This window comes from Mastacembelus armatus, chromosome 3, assembly GCF_900324485.2.
Source record: "Mastacembelus armatus chromosome 3, fMasArm1.2, whole genome shotgun sequence".
Taxonomy (NCBI): Eukaryota; Metazoa; Chordata; class Actinopteri; order Synbranchiformes; family Mastacembelidae; genus Mastacembelus; species Mastacembelus armatus.
In genome coordinates this window covers 8073091-8086367 of record NC_046635.1, presented here as the reverse complement: position 1 = coordinate 8086367, position 13277 = coordinate 8073091, and the positions used below count along the sequence as shown (strand labels likewise).

Here is a 13277-nt window from a genome sequence, read left to right as displayed (position 1 = left end):
AGTAACACATGCTCTCACAATTTGTTTGTGTTTTTTATGACACATTTCTCCTTGTTTCTGCCAGATTTGCAGGAACTGACAATGGTCTGTTAAGGTAAGGAAATGATTTATCTCCACCTCACTGAGGCTGATCTGTATCTGCCAAAAACATAAAACACACATAGACCTGGCAGCACAGATCAAGCTTGTGTTTTACTGCAGAGTGGAATACCAGCTGCCTTGTTTCCGACTGATCTCAACGATGAGGAGAATGTCAAGAGTACAACAACAGAGATAAGAATGGCACCTGGAGAATGCACCCTACAGCACGTTCATGTACCTCTGCAGAAAAAGATATGCTTGACAACATAGTCCAACCTAAAATAGATAAATAAATAGACAGTCTAGAGAAAGATAGTTAGGAGGATTTGAGTCTCGGCTTCATATTTAAATACATATTGTACATATTTATGCATTGTGCAATTTGGACCAGGACACTGGGAAAATCTTCAAATATTCTCCAGCCTGTACATCAGAGTTTCCTGTGTGTACAGTATGTGCACATGTGCCCCATAATGGATTTCGTGCAGACACTGTAAGTGTACATTTTAGGAGTGTAACGTGACACCCAAGTCTCGCAGGGGGAGAATGAATGTCTGACCCCATCTGGCGATACAGACTCCCAGACTCTCTAAAGGCCTGGCTGCTAACAGAACATGAATCCACATGAATAGATGATAATGTGTATAAAAAAAGAAGGAGACTAAACTAAACCCCTGACTCCACCCAAAATAAAATACGCAAAAAAATTGAGAAAACTGCTATGTAAAGCATGGATAGCAGTTGTATGGAGGCACAGCAGTTGTAAGAAGATGTATGACACCAAAAGAGATTTCTGGTTTAACATAGAGTTTAGGGCATACCTGCAGATTGACAGACATTTTTCATTTTAATAACATAAATAATGATACCATTATATTTTACTCTCCCGGTTAGCCATTACCAGTGTAACATTGAACTGGACTGCCAAGGTGAAGCAGCTGAATTGACATGTTTTCTTATTCATCCATCACTGATACTATTAGTTGTACCTGTGATTTTATTATTGTAAGATGCCAAAATGTCTTCAGTGAAAAAGGCCAGTGTCAGCAAAAAACATATAATTGTTTTCTGCCTGTCATATAAAATAACAATGCAATCCAGATCAAGACCAAGGCCACGCATTCATAGTAAATCACTAGTATCTCCCACTGTCTGCATGTCAATTATGTTGTACAGTGGGTGTTTGTGTGTGTGTGTGTGTTTACACTAAGTGTGATGTCGTTTTTGTGGTTATTTTAAAAGTTAAAAATTATAATTAATTATAATTAAATGTGAATTTAAGAGGACTGTCTTTTCTTGTTTCAACTCATTTTTACTTGTCTTCAAAGAAGCAGATGACAATATGCTGGAATCAGTTATACATTTTACAGATTTACAGGTTTTTGTGTCATTAGCAATTTAGATGTAAGCTGTGAGTTTGTTTTGATAGGCTGGGAACACAGAATCATATTCTTTATTTATTTATACTCAATGTTCTTCAGATACTTTCCAGTTTTGGCAGGGATCAAATTTGTCTTTTCCTCCATACGTGGATTGAATCTATCATTCTATCATTTATGTCTCTACATTTCTTGAACTCATTAGCAATACATCTGGAAAGGATATAACTATTGACGCCTGGCAGCCAGGACAGCCCTACCCTCACACACTGTGGCTTAAACTACACTGAGTGTACAGTAGATACTGTAGAGTAGGTACAGTAGTGTACAAATCACAACTCCTATAGACCAGGTGTAAATGCTTAGATGTACATAACATATCTTGCATACATACAAGTAATTTAGTATTACTATTACTTTGAACTAAATGATCTTCCTTTACTAGGTAGGGTTAATCATTTGTATGACTAAAGCACTGTCAAATTAATGCTTTTTCTTTGTGTTTTCTTTGTTTCCACCAGGGTCTGTATCTATAATACATATGCATTCCTCAGTCACAGCTCCATCTGTTTATAGGAAGAATAGAGAGACCTGCAGCAGACCCCTGAGAGGATTAAAGTATGCTGATATCCTGCAGTCTCCCAGCAAATACACTAAATGCTCCACTCCACTCTGGCAGGCTGGTTTTAATTCAGCTTGGGCCCCATGGGGAGGTGAAGTTGGACCAAAACCAGTTAAATGGCTCAAACTAAAAACTGTGAGACATCACCCTCAACCCCCTCATGCCTTTGATTCTCACCACCTTAGTCATCTCTCTGACACTGTTCATGATGTGCTTGTAAAATGCAACCTTGCAGTGACTGGGTGTGACAAAGGGAGATACAATCCATGTCCTTGTGGGAGACATGACCACCAATCTGCCACCCTTACTGTGCAATTTCTTTAATTTCACTAAGCTGACTCATCCAGCTGCCCACTCCACCCCCTTCTCTTTCCCTTTATTGCTTGAAGCTTCCAGTCAGAAACATTGTTGGCACTATGGCCCTTCTGCAGGCTGTGCTTATGATTTACTGATTGATTTTAGCATTAACGACCAGCCCCTCCTCTGAACCCCCCCCAACCACCCAACCACCCACACACACACACACACACACACACACACACGTCTATTGTTGGGCCTCTCCTGTGGCTTCAAGATAAAGCAGTTACAAGCTCATCCAGCTTGAAGCTGAAGTCTTATAAGGATGCAACAGAGGAAGCACAGTATAGATGATGCATGCATGAAGTTGTGCTGCTTCAGGTGCAGCATGATTGGCATTTTCCAGAGTTGTGGATGTCACTTTTCAGTTGAACATCATTTACATCCAATCTCTACCAAACATAGTAAAGAGCATATTTAAAAGAATACCCATGTCTTTGATTTAGGATCTCACCAATCATTGGTTAACACATTTTTGTTGGTGTGGTTTAATTAATTATTAATATTTCAATAAATATTTAGTTTGAATGGTGGTCTATCAAATGTCCTATGGGAAAACTTACATGTTGCAGCATGTTACCATTGGCGCCACCATGTGGCCAATTACACACTTCTACATCTTTTACAAATATCCTTCCATTTCTACATAGTCCAGCTGGTTAAATGTCCGAGCAACAGCACCTTTCAGCAATCCCACTGCATTGTCTTCAGGATATACACATTTTATTGATGAATAAGTATTTTCTTATTTTAAATTCGTATTTGTCTTGCCGTGTTTGAATTTTGAACTTCATACAGCACAAAAGGCCTTTTCTATTTTAACTGTATTTAATTCTTGTATCTGTCTGTGAAGACATTTCCACAAAGACATTGGGGAGAGGAGAAGGTTGTTGTCATGGCCTGTTGTCTCAGCAATCATCCTTATAAGAGTGGGGGCATTATGTTACAAGGAAGAACACAAGGCTGCACACAGTAGGAAGCAGATACAGTGTGATAACTGAAGCCACCTTGGTGTGTTTCAAACGGCCACCACTAGTGACCCTGCCTCTAATAAGTCCTACTGATGGAAACACACATACAAACAGAAAAACAATGTATAGTTGATTCAAGTTTAAAGGAAAACGAGAAAAACTAAATAAATGCCCAGTGATTTTCTTTATCTACAAGAATGTGAATCAGCAATAGAAACAAAGGTTTTCAGTCATGCAACAACATAAGAATAAAATTACCAATGACACACTCTGTTAAAATAATGTAGATCCTGATCCCTCAGTGCTGTTTTTTTTTTTTAAACAGATGGGCAAAAAGAAAATTCAAACTTCAACTGTCAGATTTTAAACCATACAACAGATGTAAAAATTTCAAAAGCATAGATTTCAACAACTATTCTACCTCTGAAGATATCCAAATGATCTTTTTTATGCCAGTATGTAGCGGGCTGCCTGTCCAGCTTTAAAAAAAGAAAACTGCCTGGTTTGGCCTAGTAAGCCTGGCACTGCCATAACACAGCAATCTTAAGAGGCAGTGGGTAACTAGATGGGCACAGGATAATCTTTAAGAGGCAGGGGACAACATCTTCATTTAGGACATGGTCAGCCAGCTCTATCCTTCTCAGACAGATAACTAAAGTCAGGTTAAAAAACAAGTTGGCCCTGCAGTTACATTACAAAAACCCTCACTACATGCTCTTATTCTATAGTCAGACTCAATGCTGCATATTAGATCACACTTAAAAAAGACCAGTGTTTCCTACATGTCAAGGCATCTCAACAGAATTATACAGTGAACACATTGGTTTATAATAAATATTGCAATGTTTTTGTTAAATCTTGTTGCCAAATTTCAACTGTGGTCTGTATTCAACGATCAGCACTCAGGAAATAGTCACTGGTCATGTGAAGTAAACTTTGAATGACACGTTGACCTACAGTATGAATGGAAAAGGATGGAAGAGCACCATCTAGTGCTAAAACAATACCAAGTTAAGAAAACTAATTTTCACCTGGGTTGCATGTGAATCTTTCCAGAAAGCACATCAAACCACAGGCATCTCAAGAAGCTCATGTCTGTCATGTAACATTTAATCTGGCTAAGTGTGTAATCCCTATTTCAGCTATTAAACCAGTCAACAAGTCACTGTTGCTTCTATATTTGAACAGAGGAGAAACTGTGCAAAAGTTGGCAAATGAACTAAGAGCCAACCTTTTTTATTTTTTTCTTTAAATACTCCAGATATGTGTGCTGAATATGTGTTAACTTTACCTTAAACATCAAAATAGACAAATTCAGGTAAAATGATTTTTTTTTATGGCAATAGATGAGTTTAAGATCACATATGCTCAATATTTCTCATTTTAACCAAAACTCTTCCACCTTGTTGAGACAGTTGTGACTAAAGTATAGTGTTGCTACATTTTAATGTACCATTCAAAATGTTTTTTTACAGATGAAAATATTACATGAAGGTTTTGAATGTACTAATTTCATTTTGAGCTTTGTTTAATATCTGTAGAATGCAAAAAAAAAAAAATGCTTTAAGAAATCCTCTGTGGGTACTAGCCTGATTGACATGTATTCCTCGTGAAGAACTTTTCAGAGCAAGGCAAGGCCTTATGATCGACAGAAGATTCAGTATGAACAGAAGATTAATTTTCTCCATGAGAAGCATTTTTTTTAGGTGTAAGTGCACACGTTTATTCAGTAATCCAATTCAAATGTGCTAAAATATGTGTTAAAAAAAAAAAAGTTTCTTCCCTCTTTCAAACCTGATGTGCACATTATACTTTGGATTTACTAAAGTCAGTTTGTAGAGTAAATGCCTCTTTCTTCCTTTTCATATTTTTTTCCCGATATTTCAATAAGCAGGATCAGTAACTGTATTCACAACTGAAAGGTGGCCGAAGTCTGTGACATAGCGTTGTAAATGAAAGTGTTGTTAAAGGGCACAAACTGGTGGGTGACGATTTTGATGGCTTCTTGAGCAGCTGATCCTAAGCAGAAAATATAGACAAAAGTTAATAGACAGCTTTGACACATCGGTACTCTTTGGGTAAAGTAGGACTATTGAGGATTATTTGATTTCTGAATAGTGCTAAAACTTTACCTCCCAAAAATGCAGCCACTGTGTGTGGCTCTGCTGCACCGTATCGACAGCTGCAGGTTACGAAAATGGTATTAAAGAGAAACAAAATGAATATTTTGCACAGTTTAACAATCACTCTAAACGGTTCAACTGAGCACTGAACAGGACTTACAATTCATGGATATAGTCATCTTTGATATTGACATTGAGGCTGTACTCCTGCAGTAGGCTGTTCACACACAGCTTCAGTTTGCCGATGTCCTCCTCTACCTGGTAGTTGTAAACACCTGATAAAAGTGGACATGGCATCAGGAGAAATGTGCTACAGTTTTTTGCAGAGTAAAAGTCTATGACATACAGTATAAATTCTAAGGTGCCTCCTCTATGTGGGGTAGTATGAGAGCAATATATTAAGGTACACAGCTTAACCAGCTCAATGTTGAAGAGCTAATGACAAAACGTTTAATAGAGGTGTTTCACATCTAGTTCAGTTCAAAGACAGTTCTGTAGAAACCTGTACAGTACCTGGGGAGCGAGAGTGCTGCTGATAGAAGCGATCAACAGCACGAAGCATGAGGTAGAAGACCATCTCACTATCTGGATTGTCCATGCATGAGGCTGAAAAGACAGAGCTATTGGTAATCTGTGAATATACTTACAAAAACAGAAACATTGTCTCAAACACAAGAAATGAGAATGAACATAATGCTTAACAGTTTGATTAGAAGGTGAATTAATTTCCAACTTACTTATTTCATCTTTATTTATTGAATCCACACTATATTCTTCAGCCAGAGATCTGCAGCGCACTACCCTCAGAAAGGATGCATTCTTACCTTGAGACCAATACAAATTGCATACAGTTAGCAATAAATCTCTTGCAGTCACATCAATAGTTGTTGCTACAGCAGATTATGCCAGAAGTAAGGTGTGTAGTAAGTAAGGATTGTATTATTTGAAGCAGATGCATTGTCAGACATTACATGGCTTACTTGAAAATGTAGAGCTTAATATAAAATATATGCATCTAAAGCACACTCTTCTTCGTCGCCTTTCGGGGTTGCTCCCTTCAAGGGTCGCCACAGCGAATCATCTGCCTCCACTTAACCCTATCCTCTGTATCCTCCTCACCCACACCAACTATCCTCATGTCCTCCTTCACTACATCCAAGAACCTCCTCTTTGGTCTTCCTCTAGGCCTCCTTCCTGGCAGCTCTAACCTCAGCATCCTTTTACCAATGTATTCACTGTCCCTACTCTGAACATGAGCAAACCATCTCAATCTGGCTTCCCTGACTTTTCCTCCAAAACATCTAACATGAGCTGTCCCTCTGATGTACTCATTCCTGATCCTATCACTATCACTCCTGATCCTATGCACCACTCGAACATACTTCTCTGCCACTCCAGACTCCTTCATACAAAACCACAGCTCCTCTCTCGGCACCCTGTCATACGCTTTTTCCAAATCTACAAAGACACAATGTAGCTCCTTCTAGCCTTCTCTGTACTTCTCCATCAGCATTCTCAGAGCAAATATTGCATCTGTGGTTCTCTTTCTTGGCATGAAACCATACTGCTGCTCACAAATGCTCACTTCTGACCTCAGCCTAGCCTCCACTACTCTTTCCCATAACTTCATTGTGTGACTCATCAGCTTTATTCCTCTGTAGTTTCCACAACTCTGCACGTCTCCCTTGTTCTTAAAGATGGGCTCCAGTACACTTCTCCTCCATTCCTCAGGCATCCTCTCACTCTCCAAGATCTTGTTAAGTAGCCCAGTCAAAAACTCTACTGCCACCTCTCCTAAACACTTCCATACCTCCACAGGTATGTCATCAGGACCAACTGCCTTTCCACTCTTCACCCTCTTCAATGCCTTCCTCACTTAATCCTTACTGATCTTTGCTACTTCCTGCTCCACAACAGTCACCTCTTCTACTCTGTGCTCTCTGACATTTTCCTCATTCATCAACTCTTCATCTGCATTGAAACATCTGCACAACATGTAATCAACATTCAAAGTCCCTACTCTAAGTCCTACACTCCTGCCCTTCCTCTTCTCTCTTTGCCCACGAACACGCCTTCCTCCTCTCATTCTTCGACCAACAGCAGTCCAATTTCTACTGGCACCCTGTAGGTCAACAGCACCAGTGGTGGTCGTTGTTAACCCGGGCTGCGACCGATCCGGTATGGAAGTCATATTTGTGATTTGCATGTTTGATTTGGTTTAAATTTAACGTCAGATGCCCTTCCTGACACAACCCTCTGCATTTACCTGAATTTGGGACCGGCACATGAAGACACTGGATTGTGCCCCCCTGTGGTTGCATTCATCTAAAGCACACTCTATACTGGATTAATCAAAATCACATCATATATGTGTTCATGATGAAACGTGAGGGTAAAGGTTGGTAATTAAAGAACAGTTTACTTACAGAAAAGTCTGATGTCCTTTTCAGAGATGCTTTCTGGTGGCTAGTGGAAAATAAAAGCAATGTCAGTGGAAACGCAATTTAGGTCTAATGCACTTTCAGCCATATGTTGACTATGTCTGTGAAACTCTATTCATGCTATCAGAATTCATCCTACCATACCTGCATGCAAGACTGACTTGGAGGTCACAAGGCAATTTTGTTGTAGGTCTGCACTTACTACAAGTTGCCTTCCAAACTTAGATTAAGATTAACTTCTGTGGATGCAGATGTAGAACCCAGGAATGTATCTGTTACATGCATTACAGTTTTTTTTGTGGGGCATGTCTCTTGACGCTATTTGTTGGATAGATTCCTTTACACTTACCCTCCAAGTACATTGGCAAAAAAAAGTATGGAAACTCATCTGCTTTTCTCTATTAATTTGCCATAAAATCTGATCATCATCTCAGTCACAACAACAGCTGATAATACAAAAAGAAACTCAATTTATGCGACACACCCATTAAACAGTCACAGTGCTGTAGGAAAAAGTGAGTGAACCCATAGACTAATTACTTTGACCAACTCTGATGAAACAAAATGTTTGGGAAGGTTTGAAGCATCATGTATGGTATACTAACATTAAAACACCATCCCAATGTGGAAGGAGCATCACAAATTGGGCTTGCTTCGCTGCCTCAGGGCCTGGTCCACTTGCCGTTGTCAAGTGGAAAATAAATTCCCATCGAATTACCAAAATATCCTACAGGGATAATGTCAGGATGACTACTAGTTGCAGTTTAGTAGAAGTTGGGTGATGCAGTGGGACAATGATCCTAAGCATCAAAGTAAATCCACCACAGAATGACAAAAGAAAATGTACCTTTTGAGCGGCCCAGTTAGAGCCTAGAGCTTAACCCCATAGAGATGCTGTGGAATGTCCTCAAGAGAGCCATTTACACCAGACGTCCTACACGTGTCTCAGCTGAAGCAGTTATCTAAAGTGGAACGGCCCAAGATTCCTCCTGAATGAACTACCAAAAGTGCCTGCTTGAAGTCATTGCTGCCAAAGTAGGTTTGACCAGCTGTTAACTCCAAGTGTTCACTTACCTTTTCCTCCAGCATGTGAATGTTTAATGGGTGTTCTCAATAAAGACATGAAAGATTATAATTGTTTGTGTTATCAGCTTAAATCATCTCATATCAGATCAAATTTTTGGCAAATTAATGCGCAAAACCAGTTCATTCCAAGTGGTTTACATTGTTTTTCTTGCCACTATGGCTATTGGTTAGCCTTTAATGGCTATGGCAACAGTAATATGGTATCAAGTATCAGCTAATCCATCTGACCTACTAAACACTTATTTTGAGCACACTAGAAGCTAAAAATCATACCTTCCCAACAGACTGCAATAGACTTTCTACATGTTTAGAAACAGCTGCTGCATCCTGCATGGCCTTTTCCCTGTAACTGAAATAAAACGCTCAATGAAAGGCAAGACACAAGAATCATGCACTGTTAGAAGGAGAAAGCTGCTGGGTCAGAGAACGTTCCTGTTGCACACATACTGCACTCTTACACATTCTGAAGGCTGATGAACTTCTTTGAGTCTGCGATCATGTCTGGGATGGTTCCCCGGAGAGGAAGGCTTCCATTGCCCTCGTTGTGAACAAACTCTTTGACAGCTCGTAGCATTACCCAGAAGGATGGGGTCTGAAACAGGCACCATCAGAATACATTCCATAGTTAAAAACAACATATTTGAGAACATCATATAACTGTTTCATTAGAATGGTTTTAGGGAAAAAAGTCAAAACCTGTGATGTGATGTTGTTACAGTGCTCACTATTGAAGAGGTCTTCAACAGCACTAGGAATCTGCAGAAAGAAGAGACATTACTAAACTTAACTGTTGACTATGACACTAGAGAAAACAGTTTCAGAAGTGAGGGATGTTGTATGGGACAGAACTCTTAAAAAGCTGAGTATTTGAGATGTGGTACCTTGGTTGGATTTAACGCAGTATTAACATTCTTAATAGCTTCTTCAAAGTTTTCTTCATCCTCTTGGACACCATTCTCATTCTTCAGGATCCCTGAAGGGACACAAAATAATTAAAAAAAAAAAAAAAAAAAATCACATAAGTTGACATGCACAGCCAAATCACTTGTAAGTGTGTGTGTGAGAACTACAGTCTGTAGGTCCATAGATACCTTCCCGAATAAACTGTCTGAAGGCCTCTTTCTCCTTGTAATTTTTTGGTGGCTGACAGCTGTGCTACAAAGGCAGATTGACATCTCATTGTACAGCACCACTAACTAAACAAGAACAAATATTAATAATGTATCTGTCCGAAAGATAGACATTATACCTTACCTCACTAAGCCATTTTTCTAAGTATTTGGCAACAATGATAATCCACGGCGTGTGACTGTGATCCTAAAATGAAATAAAGAATGGGGAATCAGTACCATGAGTAGTGAAAAGCAAATATAGTTTATACTGACTAATGTGTATATGCAAAAGTGCTGAGTACACACCTTCTTGTCCATGCTATCAAGGTCGTAAGACTGAAGGTGGTTCTTAAATTCACCAAATGGATGGTCTAACCTCAAGTCCTCCAAGGCATTGTCCGGGTGAGATTCAATCACTTATGAGAGATGTGGTAAAATATGTTTCCTAATTTTCTGTATAAAGACAGCTCTAAACACCAAAATGTGTGGAAACAGCCGGATAAGATGCCAATAATGCCATGGAAAAATTTACAACTATACAAAGTAATTTATTACAGGTTATCACACCAATACAATGGAAATTTCATGGGGTTTGGCTACATTGTGAAATGAAAGAAATTACACATGTATAAATATGATGCAAATCAAAAGTAAAACCTAAAAGCGGATATTTAAATCAGTGATAAGTAAATAAGGCGGAAGTAAAGTTTAATGAAAGGGAACTAACCTGTATGCTCCTGCACGGTTAGTCTCATGTAACCAATCAGGCCGTAGGTTTTACACACTAGGAATGGTACAGAGGCACTCCACAGGACTGAGCCGAGCCTCAAACATGTGCTGTATGATTTAAGGCATATTGTGACCAGTTAATAGTAATAGTTAACAGGTATAGAAAATAAAATAAAACACGTTTTTGCAAAACAATTTCTAAAGGATTAAAAATATGAACAGAACAAAAAAAGCAAGATGTTCTGTCATTGTTGGCTGGACCACTGCCACTAAGTTCAATGCACTTGCTCATGTGTATACAAACATTCTCCAACACAAACTAGATGCTTTGTCATATTTTAACATCAAGCCTGGCCAGAAATGCTCCAACCATGATGGACTGCTCAACGTTTAGATATTTCTTTGAAACAATACTAAAAATTGCAGTTTATCATATGACAATCCTATACAATTTCTCACAAACTCTTTCATTATTATTTTGTCTCATACCTTTCTGGCAACTGGACACCAATGACTATGGTAAACCGGTGGAAAAACTCTGGATCATTGTCCAGTAGCTTGTCTGGACTCTGCAGGAGTGATGGAAAATACAAGATAGTGTGTAATATATGAACACATTTACACATTTAATGTATACATACATTTATTTTCAATTCCTATTGAAACAGCATTACCAAGCTGAAAACACAAGTGGCGTCATGTCAAAGCATAAACAATACTGACCTCTTCAACAAAGTTTCCAGAGACATCACTGTTGAGTTCCTGCAGCAGCTCAGTGGCAGCCTGTGCTCTGTTCTGCACCATGGAAACAATGGTCAGGGCTCACACCATCATGCAAATACACTGAACTTTTTTTTTCTAATATAAAAAAATGGAGAAAGCTTGCAGATGCATGGAACCAGTGGAAAATGTGTATGTATGTACTTGAAAAGAGAACAGCATATGCTCATAAACAAAAACAGGTTTATTTTTTATTACCTTTCCAATGCTACTGTTGTTGAGGAAAAAGCTGCAAGATAAGATCAAGTCAAACATAAACACTAAAGAACACATCACATTTTAGGCTTAGCTTTTCTTTCTAAGAAAAAAACTAAACTAAACAAAAAAAAAAAGCTCTCTTACTTGTTTCCAACATCTTCCCCAGAAACCGTGTGTCCATCAACTATTGTGAATGCTCCGATACCTGACAAACACATCAATAATTCAATCAGAAAGTCTCTTTACCCGACACCATCACAGTTAATCCGGCAGAGCCACATCTGCTAACCTGGCAGCACCAGGTTCTTCAGGATCTCTGTCCCAGTCGCTGTGGCGTTGATGAGACAAATGTGTGCATTCTCCAGCGCCTCTTGGCCGTGGTCGCCCCACAGTCTGAAAGCACAGAGCACGTGACACGTGTTTCCACCTGTGAAAGCACTTTATCCTCCCTCTGTATGGGTCTCTCAGCTAAGGGTCTGACAGCATCATTAGCACCGACTAGTCTGTTGTTGCGCTCGTTGAAGCATGAAACGAATCAAACCATGTGTGGCCATTCACCAGCTATCCTGGGCGGACAAACAAACACAAACCTCATACATTATGTTTTAACTCCGTCCCTACTCATTTAACTCTTATAGGAGACGCAGCTAGCAAGCTAACGCTAGCTAACGTTAGCATCCCTGCCTCACCAGTGTGTCTGCGGACAGCTGTCACATGAACGGAGCACAACTCTGAGTTTAAGGACCAACAATTCTCCGTCTGACCTGTGACGCTACTTAAGTGTACCTGAGCTGTCTGTCGTATTTCTGCTCCTTAGAGGCTTTAGTGGCTGCCATACTCTCTCCAATCAATGACGTCTATGGACGCATTTTAACTTCCACCCCGGCAGATTCGACACAACGCGCCTGCGCGAGAACTCAGACTCGCACTTTCGTTACAAAGTTTAACATGATATAATATAATATAATATATATATGAAGAACTGGGCTTATATATAATGACAACTGATATTGTGGCATAAATATCGCATAAGAAGCTCCCTCAGTAGTCAAAGGTAACTTGGTACTTTAGTCAGTAGTCTGCTGTGGTACTTGATGAGATGTTTCTATTATTTTCACTCCAGTTCAAATTTCTGTTCTTTTCTTGACCAAATATGTATTTACATTTAACAAATTAATTAATTACACGAGTCCAAGACCAAGGACAGCAGCAGATCCTGGCACCAGAGAACCATTTCAAAAAATCTGTTCATTGTATACAGAAAAGTTTCCATATTAGTCAGTCCATCATTATCCATTATCTGATCGACCAAAGGCAAAAAAAGACCCTATCAAATCAGATCAATTAACAATGACAGTGATCAAAACACGTGATCATGTAATGGACTATATAGAATAA

The 13277-nt window shown here is 39.2% G+C and overlaps 1 protein-coding gene across 1 annotated transcript; it reads right to left on the bottom strand.

The window, feature by feature from the left end:
- Positions 1 to 3534: 3534 nt before the first annotated feature.
- nae1 (nedd8 activating enzyme E1 subunit 1) lies at positions 3535 to 12758 on the bottom strand. Its single transcript, XM_026320321.1, has 20 exons — positions 12666 to 12758; positions 12169 to 12272; positions 12024 to 12084; positions 11880 to 11910; positions 11625 to 11696; positions 11391 to 11470; positions 10900 to 11009; positions 10479 to 10588; positions 10315 to 10377; positions 10152 to 10215; positions 9942 to 10033; positions 9757 to 9816; positions 9519 to 9652; positions 9334 to 9409; positions 7960 to 7999; positions 6271 to 6357; positions 6047 to 6139; positions 5694 to 5808; positions 5543 to 5592; positions 3535 to 5429 (listed from the first exon to the last, which is right to left on the bottom strand). Exons 1-20 carry the CDS (start codon positions 12713 to 12715, stop codon positions 5320 to 5322), a joined length of 1602 nt encoding a protein of 533 aa, XP_026176106.1. The 5' UTR covers positions 12716 to 12758; the 3' UTR covers positions 3535 to 5319.
- Positions 12759 to 13277: the final 519 nt, after the last annotated feature.

Excerpts from the sequence above, each read along its gene's own strand:
- nae1 (XM_026320321.1), bottom strand. The coding sequence starts at position 12,715 with ATGGCAGCCACTAAAGCCTCTAAGGAGCAGAAATACGACAGACAGCTC. Across the intron at positions 10,034-10,151 it reads CAGACAGTTTATTCGGGAAG|GGATCCTGAAGAATGAGAAT; the intron begins GTATCTATGGAC and ends GTGTCCCTTCAG. Across the intron at positions 6,140-6,270 it reads AATAAATAAAGATGAAATAA|CCTCATGCATGGACAATCCA; the intron begins GTAAGTTGGAAA and ends CTGTCTTTTCAG.